General features: G+C 36.1%; 3 protein-coding genes across 20 annotated transcripts in view; 1 reads left to right on the plus strand and 2 right to left on the minus strand.

Annotated features, from left to right (window-relative positions):
- Positions 1-21459, plus strand: part of LOC105232674 (phosphatidylinositol phosphatase PTPRQ) — an 862901-nt gene that overhangs the window by 432062 nt on the left and 409380 nt on the right. For all 18 annotated transcript variants that reach the window (XM_049451209.1, XM_049451203.1, XM_049451205.1 and 15 more), the window contains one exon: positions 14681-14766. In XM_049451209.1, coding sequence (XP_049307166.1) covers positions 14681-14766 — 86 coding nt within the window. The remainder of the gene's footprint in view (positions 1-14680; positions 14767-21459) is intronic.
- The window catches only part of LOC125777147 (uncharacterized), a 495194-nt gene that overhangs the window by 368113 nt on the left and 105622 nt on the right, over positions 1-21459 (minus strand). The gene's annotated exons all lie outside the window — the stretch shown is intronic.
- LOC125777143 (uncharacterized) overlaps positions 1-21459 on the minus strand; it is a 537355-nt gene that overhangs the window by 204914 nt on the left and 310982 nt on the right. The window lies entirely within an intron of this gene.

Consider the following 21459-nt stretch of genomic DNA (forward strand, 5'->3'; position numbering starts at 1 on the left):
GTAACCACCATCTACAATCCAAAGAAGAATGTTTGCGTACGGCAAACCCTTTTTTTGCCACTCAACATAGTACATCCAGCATGTAACATTACCATATATACGTTTCATCAAATACAAGTACATTTAAATTTCACAAACTTATTTAATTTGTATTGCTTTAAACTTTTTATAAGTGGTCTTGAACGGTGCAACAAATCCCTCCGTTTACATATTTTTCGGTAAGATTTCAATCTGGCCATCCCTCGTTTGCAATTGCTAAACGTAAAAACTTCTTGAGCTTTGACAGCTGATCGAGTTCATTAGGATTTGACGTTCTCACTTCCAATGAGAGATGAGTTCGGCATTTTTTATCTCTTGTAACATCTTCAAACTTTATTATGCACACTAGGATGGCTCTTATTTTTCAAGTACAATTTTTTTCTTGTGCTACCCCTCAATTTAGTTCCTTTTTATAAAAAAATCAGATGAGCGAAATTTGAAGTTAATCCGATAAGTTTAAAGTGTGCCCCTTGGCCCTCAAAAATACAAAATAAACGAAAATTCAAATAAAAAATCAATTTTGTTTCTTGGTTTCAAAAACTTGTACAGAGTTATCGCCCAAATTAGGTCCGGGGGAAAATTGCTTTGTTTTACTGCAAAAAGAAAGTGAAAAAGATTCGTAAAAGTATGTTCGCATTGCAGCGAAAACACGCTTTCCGTGTTTTCAGCTGAAAACCTAATTGAAAACATGGTTTTCGTCATGTGTTAACTGTCAAATGCATAGCGTATTTTCAGGATGTTTTCACCAAAATCAGAACGAAAACGCAGTTTATTGTGAATTACTAAGGAGTATTGTGAATTGAGTGGATGAAAATAACTATTTACAGTAAATATTGACGGTTATTGTGCGTTTTTTTAAATTTTGGGTGTGCTTCGTATATTGTGAATTGAGTGGATGAAAATATCAGTCTCCTATACTTGTAACATTCGAAGTGAACACATACGGTAGCACAATGTCAACTCCTAGATTACGAGAGAAAATTTATCTTCTTGAGCATTACTCGAATGAAATTGTTGGAAGTAAACTGCGATCGGTGAAACAAGTGTTAAACGTTTTCTTTTTCAACTTGCGAGTGTGTAAGTTAACCGTACGGGGAAGTGCCTCACTAGCTGTACGGGAAGCACGAATTCCGACGCAAGAGTTAATGAATTGTATACCAAAGTTGGAAGGTCTGTATCAACAATGGAGGCAACTTTAAAAACATGCTGGAATATTGTCGGAGGTTCATAAGAAAAAAGAAACAGATTTCCTTGAAAAACTTGAGGACCTTTTTGATATAGCACATGCCAATGCTTTGAGTATCATTACCATTGAAGAAGATAAACAGTTCTTAATCAATCAGCGGTTGAGAGGACGGCCAGGGTTTATGTATGGAATTGATTACCAGCTAATTGCGAAAGAAGCACGAGTTTCTGAACGAAAAATGCAAGAGATGAAGAGGAAAAAGCGAAGCGATCATGAAATGCAACAACTGAGTAAGTATCGATTGTGTATATAAATATTTATGGATTATTATTTTTTCAGCTCAACCTGCGTCTAGTTCAAGCAGTAGTGAAGATTTAGATTTCTGTGATTTGGAGGAAGTTCCGCGAGTCTCAAAAGATTTATCACCACAAGCAAAAAGGAAAAGGGAGTGTCTAACAATAATCACTCCTAAGCTTGCTGCTGCCTTGGATAAGTGCAAGATCAGTGACAGGAAAGCTGTTCATATTCTGGTAGCTGCCATCGAAGCGCTTAGTTATAATGTTGAAAATTTCGCTCGATTTAATCCACCAGTGTTTGACCCTAGAGACATCTATTTGAAAACGGCGGAAGCAAAGTTGTAGACCTAATACATTATCAAGATTGCACGTTTAAACTACTTCAACAATAATTTTCAATTGTAAAAAGAATATTTCAATAAAATTTTACTATCCAATACGAGAGGAAATATATTTTGTCAATAAAGTTTTTTTTAAGAAATTAAAATAGATTATATAAATAATACTAGAAAATATAAGGATTAAAATACCATAAGAATATAGCATACTATGTTTCATCCACAATTATAATTTGTATAATCATATTATTTGGCTTAATTATATGTGTAAGTATTTAATAAGAAAACAAACTAAAACCCAGGAGGGTTTTGTATCTCAACGGGGAGGAGCTACGTCTCTATCGATAGGAACCGATAACGCTCCTAAACAAACACCCAAGCCGATGGAAATTAATGTATAAATTACCCAAACCGTTTCTTTTGAACGTCTGAATTTATTACAGCCAATCTTCACATTTACACTTTCTTTTATAATGCTCAGCTTATCAATATTGTCCAAATATGGGGTTTTGAAAAAAGTCGTGCCGTATTTTTATTGAATTTTTTTTTTTATTGAAATTGACCGATGCTATGGCTTTTATCGCAATTTTCGACGACAGGCCTTCCAGAGCGTGGCGCATTTTCGACCACCTCTACACCAGAACAAAAACGTTGAAACCATCGTTGTGCGGTGGAAATGGAAACTGTGTCGGGGCCATAAACTGCACAAATTTTATTGGCGGCTTACGATGCATTTTTGCCATTATCGTAGTAGTACTATAAAATATGCCGTATTTTCTCTTTCACGAACAACTTAAAAGAAACGACAATCAATCAAACACATGTTAGCGCGTGAAATGAGCTTTCCAAAAAGGTATAGCATGACCCGATGCGACGAAACTAGAACTACGCGCTTTCAAGGGACACTACTGCACTGCAACCAGTTGCTACAGAGTATCATAGTTTTGTTCACCATAGCTACAGGGTTATATACATATGTATATAAATGATCAGGATGACGAGAAAAGTTGACTGTCTGTCTGTCCGTCCGCCCGTTCTTGCAATGTGTAACTTGAGTAAAAATTGAGATATCTCGATGAAACATGGTATCTGGGCTCCTTAGTAACGGGTGATTTTTTTGAGGTTAGGATTTTCATGCATTAGTATTTGACAGATCACGTGGGATTTCAGACATGGTGTCAAAGAGAAAGATGCTCAGTATGCTTTGACATTTCATCATGAATAGACTTACTAACGAGCAACGCTTGCAAATCATTGAATTTTATTACCAAAATCAGTGTTCGGTTCGAAATGTGTTTATCGACAAATTTTGTTCAGCGATGAGGCTCATTTCTGGTTGAATGGCTACGTAAATAAGCAAAATTGCCGCATTTGGGGTGAAGAGCAACCAGAAGCCGTTCAAGAACTGCCCATGCATCCCGAAAAATGCACTGTTTGGTGTGGTTTGTACGCTGGTGGAATCATTGGACCGTATTTTTTCAAAGATGCTGTTGGACGCAACGTTACGGTGAATGGCGATCGCTATCGTTCGATGCTAACAAACTTTTTGTTGCCAAAAATGGAAGAACTGAACTTGGTTGACATGTGGTTTCAACAAGATGGCGCTACATGCCACACAGCTCGCGATTCTATGGCCATTTTGAGGGAAAACTTCGGACAACAATTCATCTCAAGAAATGGACCCGTAAGTTGGCCACCAAGATCATGCGATTTAACGCCTTTAGACTATTTTTTGTGGGGCTACGTCAAGTCTAAAGTCTACAGAAATAAGCCAGCAACTATTCCAGCTTTGGAAGACAACATTTCCGAAGAAATTCGGGCTATTCCGGCCGAAATGCTCGAAAAAGTTGCCCAAAATTGGACTTTCCGAATGGACCACCTAAGACGCAGCCGCGGTCAACATTTAAATGAAATTATCTTCAAAAAGTAAATGTCATGAACCAATCTAACGTTTCAAATAAAGAACCGATGAGATTTTGCAAATTTTATGCGTTTTTTTTTTTTAAAAAGTTATCAAGCTCTTAAAAAATCACCCTTTACAAAACAAAACTTCGAGTGCCACGCCCACAAACCGTCATTAACCGAAAACATATGAAGTGCCATAACTAAGCACTAAATAGAAGGTATAAAGCTATAATTTCGTACAGAGGATCACAGCAAAAAGGCGGCACCTGGGGATAAAAATTTCCAAAGTTCAATGCACATATCTCCTAAATGGTTTATGCTAAAAGAACCAAATTTGGTGATTACATATCCTATAAAAACTTCTACCGATAGTGTAAAAATGGATAAAAATCGTAGGATAACCCCGCACACTCTCCATATTATATCAAAATATTGGTACATCTTTCCTATTTTATTAAAAATATTTGAAGAATATATGTATCTATTTTTGTTTAAATTATCACAAGTAGTTTTGCTTAGTACTATACACATTGGGTGAAATTAGGCATCCTGGGGAATTGAACTCCCAAAATATATTGGTAACGCGCATATATTGCAACTTCTTTACTATTTTTAAGTCCTTTTATTTAAATCTCTGTGCCGAAAAATCAACTATTTCAATCAGATGATCTCATCTGTAGATTCTTTTGTTACTTGCATGATTCAACGTCAGCTTACACAGCTGTAGTAGCTTTGCGAGAATATCAACTTCAGACATAGCGGAATAGAGGCAGTTCCATTTCGTGATGTCGGAAGAGACTTTAAAATAGACGAAGCGGCGGTGTACGTCAGTCTTCCTCTCACAGGTCTTTTCCAAGGCTTGGCACACTGTGAAAATCTTCAGTCTTTCACACAGTACGCTCGAACCTTACATGCGATGTTGAGATGGCTTCTTCTACGTTAGTTGGCAAAGATTGTGGGGTCTTTCTTTTTGTGGATTGGGCACAGTGCACTTAAATTCTTTTAATACATGCTCCTTATCAGTTCTTCGCAGCCATATTTGAATAGCTCGGTCGGTAATCCATCGGCTCTCGCCGCTTAGTTATTCTTCAGAAGGGGAATTTCTATTCGAACTTCTTCATGTTTCATCGTCATCCATAGGGGAATCGGTTTCACCATCTCCTGGTGTTATGCTTCCACTGTCATTTAGTATCGTTAACATGTCTATCTTCGATAATGCCGAAATAATACAAAACATATATATTTAGGCCAAAAAGCACTTGGAAATTGTATTTAAATTTTCCGTTAGAGTCCGTGTTAGAAAATATTTTACTTGAACATACATTTCACTCTTTCTCAAGTTAAATATTTCTAGACGTACAGGGCTGTCCGATAAATAACCGACCTCAACGTGAAGCTAGCGGCGCATCTGAAAAAAAAGTTTCTACTTCAAATTGTGCATATTATAATAGCTACTCGCCAAAATTTCAGAAATTCATCTTGCGCAATTATCTGTTGACAGTCGTTTTTGTGAGTCTATTACGGTGATTTCCCCAAAATGGAAAAAATTGAATATCGAGCTGTAATTAAATTTTTATTTTTGAAAGGCAATACGCCTTCACAAATCAAAGATGAGTTGGACTCTGTGTATGGTGACTCGTTACCACCGTAAAATTTTGGGCAGCTGAATTTAAACGTGGTCGCAGGAGCTTGGAAGATGACGAACGTCCTGGGCGTCCAAAAACTGTAACCACTAACGATAACATCGCTAAAGTTCATAAATTGGTACTAGACGACCGCCGGATTAAAGTTAGGGAAATAGCTGAGATTATGAAGATGTCAAAACAAACTGTTTGTCACATATTAAACCAAGATTTGGGCATGAGAAAGCTGTCCGCGCGTTGGGTGCCGCGTTTGTTAGACCACAAACGTGCGCATGAACATTTCCAGTGCTCTGTTGGCTCAGTTTAGAGGCAATAAGACCGAGTTTTGGCGCCGATTGATAACTGTAGACGAAACTTGGATTCATCATTATACGCCCGAAACAAAAATCCAATCTAAACAGTGGATTGAAATAAGGAAACCAACCCCAAAAAAACCTAAAGCTGTGTATTCGGCTGGGAAAGTGATGGCGAGTGTTTTTTGGGACAGCCATGGAATTATTTTTATCGACTATCTTGAAAAAGGAAAAACTATAACTGGAGCATACTACGCATCATTATTGGACAAGCTGAAGGAAGAAATTTCGAAAAATCCGCAACATTTGCAAAAAAAGAAAGTCTTGTTCCACCAAGACAACGCACCATCTCACACCTCAACAGTCGCCATGGCGAAAATCCACGAATTGCGGTTCGAACTGCTTGACCATCCACCTTATTCACCGGATCTAGCACCAAGCGACTTTTTTTTGTTTCCTCAACTTAAAACTGCGCTCGGCGGCCAGAGATTTTCGTCAAATGAGGAGGCAATATCTTTCGTGAACTCGTATTTTGCAGACAAAGACGCCAAGTACTATTTGGAAGGGTTGCAGAGATGGGAGCATCGCTGGGAGAAGTGTGTGGAGTTACAAGGAGACTATCGTCACCTAAAATGCAAAAGGCCGTAACTAACAAAAAATTCAAAATTGACTTTTTGATTGATTATGAAGTACTTTACCGAAATACGTGTACACAGCAAATTTTACATGCATACGTCCAAAAATAACGACTTTATAGGCGAGAATCAGAAGGCCGCAACTACAACTTCAACAATTTCATAAACCAAAAAGCCGTAACTACCCTTTTTTCATTCTCTTTGATTCAATTTCAATGTGACACATTGTGTTATCCGTAATTACAGTTGTTTTCATTATCTTTCATTCTTTATCAAATTGTGTTATTGTGTTACTGCCTTTATTCCCCGAATAAAACAAAATTAATAAAATGAGTACTAATTGTGAAAATGGTTGTAATGAAAAACTTAAAAAAAAATAATAAAAGGTCTGGATATATAATAAACCGATTGAAAGGAAAGAATACGTGGGACTATCGAAAGGCATTATTAGTGAAAAAGCTCCAAGAGAACTTAAAGCTGGATGTACTTCAAAATTCTGTGAGAAAAGTGCTGTACGGAATTGTTCTACATTTTCCGAAGAAAATCGTAAGGAAATATTTAATGGGTTCTGGAAAATGTCATGGGATCAAAAAAAAATGTATGTCGTTAATCTTGTTGAACGCGCGAACATAAAGCGAATTGGTTTTGAGAACTCTAGAAGATCAATTACAAAACGTTACTATTTAAAACATCATTCTAAACGTGTTCAACTGTGCTTTCATATGTTTTTATCTACGCTTGGATTAAATGAGAAAATGGTGAGGAATTGGGTAAATTTCAATGACTCCCATGGCACCAATATTTCGCCAGAAGAACAAAACAAAATAACATCAGAACGTAAAGCATTTACTAATGAAGGAGTCTTATTTCAAAAACGTATAAATTTTCTGGAAAAATGGTTGCATGACATTCCTAAGCTTGAATCAGAAATGAGAAATGAACAGTATACGAAGAAACTGTACTTGCGGTCCGATTTTAAAAGCTACAAACAGCACGACATTCATAGGAAGGATATACAAGACATGAGAAATGAAAAGTTAATTGACATAGAAAACGCTAAATCAGGATTACACTTGTTGTTATGCATTGACATGCAGGCAATGAAATTGATTCCACAGACAAATGCAAATGCCACGTACTATAAAATGAAATTACAAGTGCACAATTTATAACGTTATTTCACATGAATCTGACAATTTTGTCTGGGACGAAACAGATGGTACCCTTGTTGCTTCTATCTTTGCTACATGTATATAAAAAAATACATAAAAAATTCCACTAAAAAGTCACCAAATATTCATCACATAATTATATATTCCGATGGTTGTTTCTACCAGAACCGAAATGTAATTCTCTCTAATGCAATATTATCTTTATGTGTTCAAGAAAACATAACGGTGGGACATACACTAATGGAATGTGATTCGATCCACTCCCTCATTCAAAGAAAAATCAACAAGGGACAAATAAATTTACCATCTGAGCTGTCTGGCTTGATTAGAGAGTCTCGAAAGAACCCATTTCTAAAAGTGCACCATGTTGATTACAAGTATTTCCTTGACTACGAAAGTATTCCTAAGCGCTACGTATCTATTCGACCAGGTAAAGATTTACATACATGTATAAATTATGTATGAAAAACTCAGCATCTTCAATACAGGCAAAAAATCCGGAGAGCCAACTGTTAATATGATCCGTGCCTTGGCATATGATTCATCTGGAATAATTTATTATAAAACAAACATCAACGACGATTATAACGTTTTGCCACAACGTACACAACAAAAATTTAGGGACATCGAACCTTCACAGTTACATACCGAAAGAATATCAATATCCAAAAAGAAATGGGAACACTTGCATGAACTTAAATTTTTACTTCCGGCTGACTGCTACAGCTTTTATGATAATATACCCTTTACATCTTAAACCTATTCTAATTTGCTATTTGTATTGCAGGTTTTGTTGTTTTCAAATGAATTATTTTGTTTTTCTTAACTAGTTTAATTTAATTTTATTTTCTCGAATTAAATGTATTAATTAAATAATTTCTTTTGTGTTAAAATACTTACAATAAATAGATACAAAAAGACATAACTTGTTAAAAACTTTTTTAGTTACAGCCTAAAAGCACATTTTCTTATTTTAACCATTGCTTTCATTTTATACACAATTTTTTTCAAGTAGTTACGGCTTTTTGGTTTCAGAAAAATAGAGTGCAAAAGGCCGTAACTAACATTTCTTAAAAACTGCTTTTTTCCAATTAATTTGGTTTTCAGAAACAAATCCGTCTTTGTTTTCTAAGCTTAAATCTACAATTTGGATATTTAGCTTTAAGTAGTCTTTAATCTATAACGTTTTTTGCTTCTCCTGTAAAATACTAAAAATGTTAGTTACGGCCTTTTGCATTTTAGGTGACGCTATGTAGAAAAATAAAAAAAAAAAATTTGAAAAAGTCGCGTGCATCATAGTTAGGTCGGTTATTTATCGGACAGCCCTCGTATTTAAGACCAAGCATTTATACAAATTTAACATATTTCTGTTTTCGCAAATTTTAGTGAAAATATCAGTTACATTTTCGTTGAAGCATACTATATTTCTCTACGATCAACCACATCTCGAATGTAATAATATTTTATTTCTATATGCTTGGCTCTCTTATGAAATATAGGATTCTTCTTTCTACCGGTTTGTCACTTTTGTAATAATAAAGCTTTAAATCTACTGTTTTTGATAAGTACCGTAAAACATGATTTGCAACAGCCTCATGTTAGAAATGAGGATATTGGTTACTTTGAGGCAATGAACTTACTGCTTGCATTATCAGGACATGTTAAAATCGCCAAACACATTAAAGTTCCAATTAACGACCTCTAGTTTATTATGTTCACCTTGGAGCAGTTCTTATCTTTACACCTTATTTGAAAGCCAAGATTAGAGGTATGCTTACTGTACGACATTAGTTGTCTCCGTGTACACTCAACAACTCTGATATATTTTTTCTGACACACAGATATTGCACCTGTTTTACCCTCACGTTCTATTTCGAAACGAAGAAAGAACTTCAATATATTACCATTTTGAATTTTAAACTTTGACCTTAGAATGAGTTTTATATTTTTAATCTATTCTTCACTAGTACATGATTATAATAAGTCATCAACATATGTATACCGGCATGTATGGTCGTTGTACTCTCTGCCTCCCTGTTTGAGATACACAGATTGAAACCTAAAGTTTTTTAATGCTGTATCGCGTGTATTATTCCACTCTCTACCTGACAGTTGTAGGCCGTAAATAGCCTTATTTAGTTTTAATAGCTTATTCGGATTTTTGCGATTTATAAAACCTTCCGGTGGTCTTATTTAAACTTCTTCTGTTATATTGATATTAAGATATGCATTTGCGATGTCCACTTGATATACATACATAAATGTAACTCTTTCTCAACAGGAATTGCAAGTACCATACGAATTGTTTAATATCGAATTACAGACGAAAACGTTTCCCAATAGTTAATACCCAGTTGTTGACTGCAAGCTTTTGCTAAAAACATAAACTTAGTCGCTTAAGACTGCCATATTGCTTGAAGAATGCATAAATTTTCCCAGAAGGAAAATCTGGACTTAAGGCACGCCACTCGAACAATCATAGAGTTAAAGAAAGCTCTTGTCTTCTTCGCTACATGTATTGGTGCAATGGATAATTTATTCATCACCATGCAAATTATCTGCGAAGTTAAAGAGTTCCTTTTCCAACAAATCAGTGTAGATTTCTGCATTTATTTTGCATGGCACAATGCCATATGATCTACGATCATGAACGCATTCCGTGGGCTTCTCAAATCTCTTCAATATTTATGAAGACCATCTGGTCAATCCGAATTAAATTTCTCTTCATTAATGGAATTCTTCTGCATTTCCACGAATTGCAATATACGAATACATGAATTTTCATGCACACGTTGCTTAGTCAGACTCATTACTTTAAACAATTAAGGCTCCCCATCTGATAAGTCAGTTCCTACAAATTCCTACTTGATAGCAATCAGAACAAAAATTGCTAACTTTTCATTAAAAATAACGGTACTATGAATACGGTGGGAGTATGATTTTTTTAAATGTTAAACCGCGAAGTAATTGCAAGAAAATAAACGGTGCCCCATTTCGCGGTTCCTTGCATTTCAAAGAAAAAAACACAGAAACTTCAAATTTAATGGGGAATGTTTATTATCATTCATTTAGCATTTATTTTTTTAATATTATCTGATTCAAATGTTGGCCGCGGCTACGACTCAGGAGGTCTGTTCGTTGAGTCCAATTTTGGATGACTCGTTTGAGCATTTCGACTGGTAACTAATGAAAGACACGCATGATATTTTGTATCATAGACACAGACTTTAATATTTAATAAATCTATTGACTGATGCGATATGTGGGAATTGGCGGCGTCTTTTTGAAACCAAATATGCCAAGAGCAAGAGCTTCAATTTCAGGCATTAAATAGTCGGTTATGATGGAGCGATAACGGTCGCCATTGACGGTTACGTCCACACTGGTATTATTTTTGAAGAAATATGATGATTCTATCGGCTCACAAACCACAGTAACCGTTGTTTTTCACGAGTCTTTTCCTAGATTTTGCACATGGTGAATATCTGTTCAGTTGTTGATTTGCTAGGCCTAAATCCACACTGATAAGGTCCAATCATTTTGTTGGCGGTGGGCTTTAATCTTTCACACAATACGATCGATAGAAACTTATACGCGATGTTGAACAGGCTTATTTCACGGTAATTTACGCAGATTGTGGGATATCTCTTTTTGTGGATTGGGCAGAGCCAATTAAATTCCATGCTTTCCATGCTTTCGTCCAACCATATTCTACAAAAAAGTTGATGCATGCGCTTTGTCAGTTCTTCGCCGCCGTGTTTGAATAACTCGGCTGAAAATCTATCGGCCTCCACCGCTTTGTTGTTCTTTAAGCGGGTAATTGCTATTAGAACTTCTTCATGGTCGGGCAATGGAATGTCTGCTCCATCGTCATCGATTAGTGAATCGGGAGGATCTACAAGAGTATGCTCCGGTCTTCATACTCACGCATTTCGGCCTCTATTTTTCTGTCTGAAAATGCGTCTCTCTTTCCTCTTCAACTGTTGGTACTCGTATCTATCCCATCCCGCACGTGTTGTGGTCGATCGTAACGTTGCGAGGTAGGCAGCCTGTTTTCTCTCCGCTTAGACATGGAACTCTTCGTCGTACCAGCTGTTCTTTTGCAATTTCCGAAAACCAATGGTTTCGGCTGAAGCTGTACGTAAGGAGTTTGAAATGCCGTTCCACAGTTCTCTTATATCGAGTTGTTGATGCTGCGCTTTCCTTTGTAAAAACAAAACAATTAAGAGTTCGTAGATAGGCGTAGTAGGACTTCTGCCACGCCCACAAAACGTCATTATCCGAAAACTAATAAAGTGTCATAACTCAGCACTAAATTAAGATATAAAACGCTGATGTTGCGTGGAGGACCGCAGCTGCAAGGCCACATGTGAGCAAAAGATGTTAAAGATGTGAGTGTAGTCCCGCCCTCTAATAAGTTTAATGATGATGCGTAATATCATCAGTATAGTGTACCTTTGTGCGTAAAGTAAATATAATTATGAAAAAACTTGTCCTAGCTTCCATATATAATAAATTATATTGGTGATTGTATGTGATTTAAACAAGGGAACATGTTTTAATGTGTGGTATAGACAAAAATGAGTAAAATCGGGTCGATCTAAAGTCGATACATAATATAAATCTTTTCTGAAGAAATTTCCCGGTCTTTATTTATTATTATTATTATTTTTACTGTTAATGCACAATTTAAACCGCGGGTAACGCCACGGGGTTTTGTTAGTGTATTATAAATGCGAATGTAAATTTGTTTGTTACGCTTTCACAACGAAACCACCTAACCCATCAAAATGAAATATACACGTATGTATACATGATAGTAAGAGAATAGAATCCTTGATAGTTTATAAATTAAAAACTTTTTAATTTTTTTCATCAAGTCGAGAATATGATATCATGTAAAAGGCCGCCGCCACAGTTTTATTGTCATTTGAGCCCTTTTTATGGCATTTTTGATCACTTTGGCTAGAACTTCCGGCGATAAGTCCTCATTATTATTATTGTCTTTAAGAGCTGCAAGAGTCTGAAGGTTATTGACATAAGCCCGCGACTTCAAAAGTGCCACAAAAAGAAGTTTGGAGTGGTCAAACCAGGCGATATTTCTGGAATTATTTCACCACAAACAGAAATCAATTCATTTTGTATAGTTGGATTATAATATGTAGCATTTAACTGCAAAGTTTCATAATGTTGCTTCAAATCTATATCGCCACATTTAAGACGCATCCGTAATATAGTTCGAAAATTACCATCATTAATATCTGGTTCAGACTCATTGAATTTAATACATCCGAAATCGCAAGTTCCTCTTAATGATAATTCTTGTCGTCCACACAGCTTAATGGTTTCAACAATGGGAACGAGTTTTTTCCTATTTTTGGCAATATTAGCGGATCGCGCGATGTCTAGTTGACTCCTTATGTCTATTTGTTTCTTTTCATATACGCTTATAAAATTATCAGCAAGTAATGTGCAGTCTTGATGATACTTGCTTTGCTCATGCCGCTTAAAATCCGCTATCGCGTCTTTCCACTTGTTTAATGGTTTCACAACCAATAAGCTCAGTTTTTGGTGTGCACCCTTCCCAGCACATTCGGCTGCAAATAAAACACAAATCTTGCACAAAGCACCTTCAGGCTTTTTTAAGGTATAGACCAGCCAGGAGAATTGATCGAACCATTTGTGCTGAAATTTCAAATGTCTTTTGTCGTCTGTGATTGGGAATTTGTAAGATTTCTCTGGTACCCAGGGTTTTTTCAATAACGCATATTTTAGTTCATCATCAATTTTTTGTTTTGAATTAGCATAAGATCCTAAATCCAATTTGTCAAGCGGGTTAAACGTAGTTTCGTCTCCAGAAGAACTGGTAGTGGCGGCGACAGGAATAATAGGAGTTGAGCTACCAGTAGACACTGATGAACACTGATCTGGTTCTGGTTCCTTAGCACTATCATCATTTTTTTTGTTTTTTTCCAAGTATTTGAAAAGTGTGTTGTTGCTTGAACACTTCGACATCACAAAACTATTAAAAAAAAAAATTAGTATGCCTACGAATACAACACAACTTCTTTCTAACAACATAACATTGCACTTTACTTACCAAATCAATAAAATAAACTAAAACTTTTTATTTATTTAAGCAAACTTAACAATATTATTAACCAAATTAACTATAACGAACTTGCCACTTCAAAAGTGACAAAATTGATTAAATATGTGATCATATGCGCGAAATAAGAACCGTTATTAAAATTTACAAAGAAGGAAATGGCAAAACAAACTTGCATGCTTAGTCGTCTTTCAAACACGGCAAATTTTGTTGCGGCAATTCGTAGTTTGTGGGAGAGAGAGCGACGAGGAAAGGGGAAGGGCACTGAGTTGCTCGTGCTCGGGCAATTCGCGTTGTGTTCTCATTCTTCTTAGTATTTTAGTACTCTTGCTTCACAGCCTACAAAACAAATACATGGGATGGAGTTGCTGTGTGTGAACGCGATGGGCAATTCCAAAAGAGGAATTGCCGAAAATGAGCAACAAAGTTGCCGTGTCTGAACTACGACTTACCAAAGTTGCAAGCGAAGATGAAACCAAACAAAATGTGCGTCCCCATTAGAGCGTTCAATTTGTCTAGTAACGAAAAACAAGCAAAAAAAAGTACCGTACATTAAAATTTCATAAAAACAAAAACGATAAAGCAAGCGTGCCACAAAATATATGCGTACCTATCTATAAAGATTGTCGTTAGTTCAGTAGTAAAGTATATATGTACATATGTACATAGATACAAATAATAATTGAGACTAACTTTTTACATGATTTCTATTCTTCTAAAAAATACAATTAAGCATATTTATATTATAACAAAAAAAATTTAATCGCATTAATTTCGGAGGGGGACTGATCTCTAGGTACCAAAGATATGGACATCAGTGCCTATGGCCGACTTTATACCGAAATTATGAGTCAATCTGTGAGATAATTTAATGAAAATTAATAAAACCGGATTAATACTTAGCCACCATATAACTATGTACATAATAATTTATTTATTATGATAAATTACTCTTAAAATATTTTATAAGAATATACGACAATTGATAACAATTTAATTATTATATGTTCGGAATTATGTATTTAAATCCATTTTAAAATTCAAGTAATTCTTTATGATCGCAGGTCGCCAGACAATACGTGGAGGGTCAAGTCAAAGGAGTTACATTTAAAGCGTTTTTGGCTCCACTTTCACCTTATACATCATACAGGTTAGTATAACTTGTTACGTTAATGCTTACCTTAAACATAAAACTTATGTCAAAGACCGACGTATAGTACATACATATTGTAGTAAGCTAATCACATATGGTTTGTGTGTCAACCAATTTTTTTTCCAAAGCAAATGGAGTTCTGAACCATAATAGAGTAGTAGAGACCACCGAAATTATGTAGTATTGTTCATTGAAGACACTCAAAGCTAAAGGGTGATTTTTTAAGAGCTTGATAACTTTTTTTAAAAAAAAAACGCATAAAATTTGCAAAATCTCATCGGTTCTTTATTTGAAACGTTAGATTGGTTCATGACATTTACTTTTTGAAGATAATTTCATTTAAATGTTGACCGCGGCTGCGTCTTAGGTGGTCCATTCGGAAAGTCCAATTTTGGGCAACTTTTTCGAGCATTTCGGCCGGAATAGCCCGAATTTCTTCGGAAATGTTGTCTTCCAAAGCTGGAATAGTTGCTGGCTTATTTCTGTAGACTTTAGACTTGACGTAGCCCCACAAAAAATAGTCTAAAGGCGTTAAATCGCATGATCTTGGTGGCCAACTTACGGGTCCATTTCTTGAGATGAATTGTTGTCCGAAGTTTTCCCTCAAAATGGCCATAGAATCGCGAGCTGTGTGGCATGTAGCGCCATCTTGTTGAAACCACATGTCAACCAAGTTCAGTTCTTCCATTTTTGGCAACAAAAAGTTTGTTAGCATCGAACGATAGCGATCGCCATTCACCGTAACGTTGCGTCCAACAGCATCTTTGAAAAAATACGGTCCAATGATTCCACCAGCGTACAAACCACACCAAACAGTGCATTTTTCGGGATGCATGGGCAGTTCTTGAACGGCTTCTGGTTGCTCTTCACCCCAAATGCGGCAATTTTGCTTATTTACGTAGCCATTCAACCAGAAATGAGCCTCATCGCTGAACAAAACACGCGCGCGAAACACATTTCGAACCGAACACTGATTTTGGTAATAAAATTCAATGATTTGCAAGCGTTGCTCGTTAGTAAGTCTATTCATGATGAAATGTCAAAGCATACTGAGCATCTTTCTCTTTGACACCATGTCTGAAATCCCACGTGATCTGTCAAATACTAATGCATGAAAATCCTAACCTCAAAAAAATCACCCGTTATAAACTTATCTGGCACAACCACATTCTTTCTGTCATTTTGAGATTTATCAAAAATATTTAAATTGAAAGTAAAAGTGAAAATCAATAAACAAAAAATATTTTTGCAAAGCCATTTTGTTGAAATGAATATTTTGGGTAGAGTGTTTGGAATTTTTTAAGGACTTAGAGATATTATAAAATGTTTATTTTCCCTCCTTATGGAATAAAATTGTTTTGATTGTTTGCTGTTATAAGCAACTTGGCTTAATCTTATTCTTTATATAATATATATTTTGAGTTTATTTTAATTTTTTTCATCAGCTGAAGAGTGTCAAACTTATAACATAAAGGGTGATTTTTTAAGAGCTTGATAACTTTTTAAAAAAAAAAAACGCATAAAATTTGCAAAATCTCATCGGTTCTTTATTTGAAACGTTAGATTGGTTCATGACATTTACTTTTTGAAGATAATTTCATTTAAATGTTGACCGCGGCTGCGTCTTAGGTGGTCCATTCGGAAAGTCCAATTTTGGGCAACTTTTTCGAGCATTTCGGCCGGAATAGCCCGAATTTCTTCGGAAATGTTGTCTTCCAAAGCTGGAATAGTTGCTGGCTTATTTCTGTAGACTTTAGACTTGACGTAGCCCCACAAAAAATAGTCTAAAGGCGTTAAATCGCATGATCTTGGTGGCCAACTTACGGGTCCATTTCTTGAGATGAATTGTTGTCCGAAGTTTTCCCTCAAAATGGCCATAGAATCGCGAGCTGTGTGGCATGTAGCGCCATCTTGTTGAAACCACATGTCAACCAAGTTCAGTTCTTCCATTTTTGGCAACAAAAAGTTTGTTAGCATCGAACGATAGCGATCGCCATTCACCGTAACGTTGCGTCCAACAGCATCTTTGAAAAAATACGGTCCAATGATTCCACCAGCGTACAAACCACACCAAACAGTGCATTTTTCGGGATGCATGGGCAGTTCTTGAACGGCTTCTGGTTGCTCTTCACCCCAAATGCGGCAATTTTGCTTATTTACGTAGCCATTCAACCAGAAATGAGCCTCATCGCTGAACAAAATTTGTCGATAAAAAAGCGGATTTTCTGCCAACTTTTCTAGGGCCCATTCACTGAAAATTCGACGTTGTGGCAGATCGTTCGGCTTCAGTTCTTGCACGAGCTGTATTTTATACGGTTTTACACCAAGATCTTTGCGTATAATAACACAAACCCAATTGCTGCGAACGGCGACGAATCAACATTTCACGGTCTTCAGCCACACTCTCAGAAACAGACGCAATATTCTCTTCTGTACGCACTGTACGCATTCGTGTGGTTGGTTTAATGTCCAATAAAGTAAACTGAGTGCGAAACTTGGTCACAATCGCATTAATTGTTTGCTCACTTGGTCGATTATGTAGACCATAAATCGGACGTAAAGCGCGAAACACATTTCGAACCGAACACTGATTTTGGTAATAAAATTCAATGATTTGCAAGCGTTGCTCGTTAGTAAGTCTATTCATGATGAAATGTCAAAGCATACTGAGCATCTTTCTCTTTGACACCATGTCTGAAATCCCACGTGATCTGTCAAATACTAATGCATGAAAATCCTAACCTCAAAAAAATCACCCGTTACTTGGAAGATTTTATTGTGGCACACATTGTAGTACCGAAATTATATCTATCTTTACCATTAAGTGTAAAAAGTTCAACAATTTCCAAAACTAAAAATATTTAATCCAGTATGTCATTACAAATTTTGCTTACGTGAGCAAAAATATTGGAGGCCCATAGGGTCTACTAGGCAGAAATTTGAGCAACGAAATTTTGGTGGCGGATCACTCATGGTTTGGGCTGGGATAACTTACAGAGGGAAAACTCCAGTTTGCTTTGTAACAACAAAAATGGACTCGGAATACTATGTTAAATTACTGGATGAAGTTCTTATTGATTTCGGAGACGAATTTGTTGGAAATGAGTTCATTTTCCAGCAAGACAATGCAGCGATACATCGTTCCAAGAAAAAAGTTGATTTCTTGCTGGCTCGGAATATTAAATTTCTTGATTGGCCTGCAATTACTCCCGACCTAAACTTAATCTCGTGACTTGGGCCTTCAGTGCCCAGTAATGTATTTTCTATGGAAACTTAGACCTTAAGACGTTTTTTTTATAGAAAAGCCTATATTTCGCTTGTTTATGCAAATAATTTAATTGCTAGAGACAAAGATATTTTTATTGAAAAATATGAAAGTGAAGTAAAGTTTTAATTTCGAACTACTCAAATGGCTGAAATCTTCGTGCCTTTTGAAATATTTTCATTGGGTGTAGACGTTGTTGGAGTACTGTCCGCATCTTTGGCATTGTATTTTGCAAAATAGCACTTTTCACTTATATAGTGTTTGGTACATGTCGGAATAAGGCAATAGTCACAAACTTCTGTTATTTTATTATCGATATTAGCAGTTTCCACTCCGCCTTTTCAAAATATTGATCTGTTGCAGGAAAATAAAATGGTGAAAAATATCTTAAAATGATCAAGCTCATTACAATTTTTGTAGTGGAATTAATTTTTGTTTTGGATCGGTTTTGTACTTGCTTCTGCGCTAGCTCCATAGATAGTTCTTTCACAAAAACGTTTGCGCTTTTCAGACTTCTTGGAGTTTCACGTAGGGTGACTAAGATCAAAAAGCCTGAATACTGCAAGTTCAGCAATATCCAAAATATTATAAAAAAATGCCATGGGTCAGGGGGTTGTTTTTCTGTTTCCAAAGAATCCTCGTAGAATTTTATCAAAAGTATCAACACCACATTATGCTCATTCTAATGTTGGTTTTTTTGTTACAACTTCTTCGCTGGTATGAACAATTGAAAACACTAGCACGTTTTTCTTCGAAAGTGTTGTAAGCTTACTAAATGCATAGATTTTTAGACACCCCATTCAAACACACCCCATTTTCTAGCTTCTTCAGAGGATGTAAATAGTTTTGACAATTGCGGCTTATTGCCTGTTATTGTGCCCACCAAGGTTGTACTATATTCCGCAAAAGCAAATCTTCCGCCAAGTCATAGTTTGTGAAAAAGTTATCCATCATGATATTCACACCCCTGTCCAAAAATCGGTTACTGAGTCGCATGAAGAAATTGCGCGCAATACTAGGCTACCTGGGACGAATGGTATCGCCAATTTGTATAATCGTAGTCTCTCAGCGTGAATCCGGTAATCGTCAAAGCGTTTAATTGCTCAAACCGATGCAGTGACATCACTGCTCTATTAAGGGGCATGTTCATTCTGTAAAAAAGATATTAAGCGTGAACTAAGTTTGCCTTCTCAGCACCGGAATATTAAATTATTGCAATAACAGCATATAGTTCATCCGCTTTTGTCTCTTGCTAATACAATATATTATTTTGAAACTGTTTGATGCATATACCTGTATTACTCTTTTGGCTTTCCTATTCATCCCAAGAGTAATACCTTCAACAAGAGACGCGTATGAAGGCATCGCTTTTAGATCCAAAACTTTCCGTGTGTTGTGTCAAGCGACATATCTATATCCAAAACAAAAATAGTAAATTAATAATAAAATAAAAGTAATGAAATGAATTTTAAAATATTGAATTGTTAAAAATTAAATTAAGAAAATCTGTTATAAAATATTTACCTTAATAATGCCTTCATAATACCAATCTAGTACTTACCTTAATACTTAACATAATCTGTTACAATATTTAACGGAAGTTGAAAATGATTATACTTACCCCTTTTTAGTACATATTTATATTACCGCTAGTTTAACCTTTATGTCAACAGCAGAACTTTTTTACGCACGTCAACAGCAACATACCCGGGTATGTACATACGTTTTGTATGGCAAATGGCATGCCGTTATAACCCGACAGGTACACATTTAACTAATCGCTTGCGATTCAGATTTTTATACCCTGAACAGGGTATATTAAGTTTGTCACGATGTTTGTAACACCCAGAAGGAAGCGTTGGAGACCCTATAAAGTATATATATAAATGATCAGTATGTTGAGATGAGTCGATTTTGCCATGTCCGTCCATCTGTCCGTCCGTCTGTATATATACGAACTAGTCCCTCAGTTTTTAAGATATCCTTTTGAAATTTTGCAAACGTCATTTTCTCTTCAAGAAGCTGCTCATTTGTCGGAATAGCCGATATCGGACCACTATAACATATAGCTGCCACACACACATTTGACCAGATATATTCACGAAATTTGGTATAGATTATTTTCTAAGACAACAGAGGAATCTCCAACAACACTCACCTGAAGTCATATACAAGCCGCCGTAGGATGTTTCTCCATCAGCTAAGTGAGCAACTATGCAAGCCAGAAATAGAGAGCAGGGCGAATAACAGCAGAATATCCAGAGTTTTTTCAACGCGCAACGCCATCGAAGCCACGATAGGTAGGCCCATCCGAGTTGTGGAAGCTGGAGCACATGAAGCGGAGGAGCGTGATAGCACGGGACGCCTAAAAGTAAAGGGGAATTGCTACATCTGCTCCAAACGACGCCCTACACGTAAAGCATGCACATTATGCAACAAACCAGTGTGCGCAGAGCATTCCAAAGACTTGCCGCAATGCGATAGATGTAATTGAATTTCAATAATTTTAAATTTTTTCGTATTTTTTTTAAGAAGTATTTTATAATTTATAATAATTTTTATACCATAAGTATTTTTTTCACTCAAAATAAACCATACTTTTCAAATATTATCATATTTGCATGCGTTTTACTATACATATGGTATGGTATACCCAGGTATGTATGCTGTTGACGTAAGGGTGCAACTTTGTAAATGGGCTTTATCTACCAAACGGATAATACAATCCTAACCAAAATTGGGACTATTGCGTAAAACAGTTTTCGCTAGGATATCACGAAATTTCAAGTCGATCCGATTATCCAGTTCAGAGCTACAGCGTTTTGAAAACGCAAAACATACCCAGGTATGTTGCCGTTGACATAAGGGTTAAGCCGTTACTTTTAAGATTTAGGCTTAGCAATTAGATTAAGAAATAAAGATCTTTCTTCTTTGTGAACCGTGGAACCGAACGCACGCTTTTTTGTTACCGGAGTGATTTATAATTGCGCATCCCTAACTATTTTTCGAGTTTCAAAAACGCTTGAAACTTTTCACCGTGCATAGTGACGTTAATTGTCTATGCATTTTCAATGCCAGTTTCGATCGCCGTTTTTCAGTTTGCCTTGGTTTTGACCACCATACACTTTGATTGTTCCTTCCCTAACCACAAAATGTTTCTCCATAATTACCTTCAATAGCCGTATTTAACAAATCAAATCTGCTTTTGTCAAGGTCCATATCTACAACAGCCTTCTCGTGGATATATTCTTCGAAAAGTGGATATCTAATGTGATGATTATTATCATCTCCGAAGCATTGATTGTTCACTGTGTATCGATTCGTGGTCACCATCAAATTTAGGTTCTCTTCCACCATCATCATCATCGCTATCATTAGTATTCAAGTAATTTGAAATATTCTCTTCTTCTTCCGTCAATTCACGC

This window comes from Bactrocera dorsalis, chromosome 3 (assembly GCF_023373825.1).
Source record: "Bactrocera dorsalis isolate Fly_Bdor chromosome 3, ASM2337382v1, whole genome shotgun sequence".
Classification (NCBI taxonomy): Eukaryota; Metazoa; Arthropoda; class Insecta; order Diptera; family Tephritidae; genus Bactrocera; species Bactrocera dorsalis.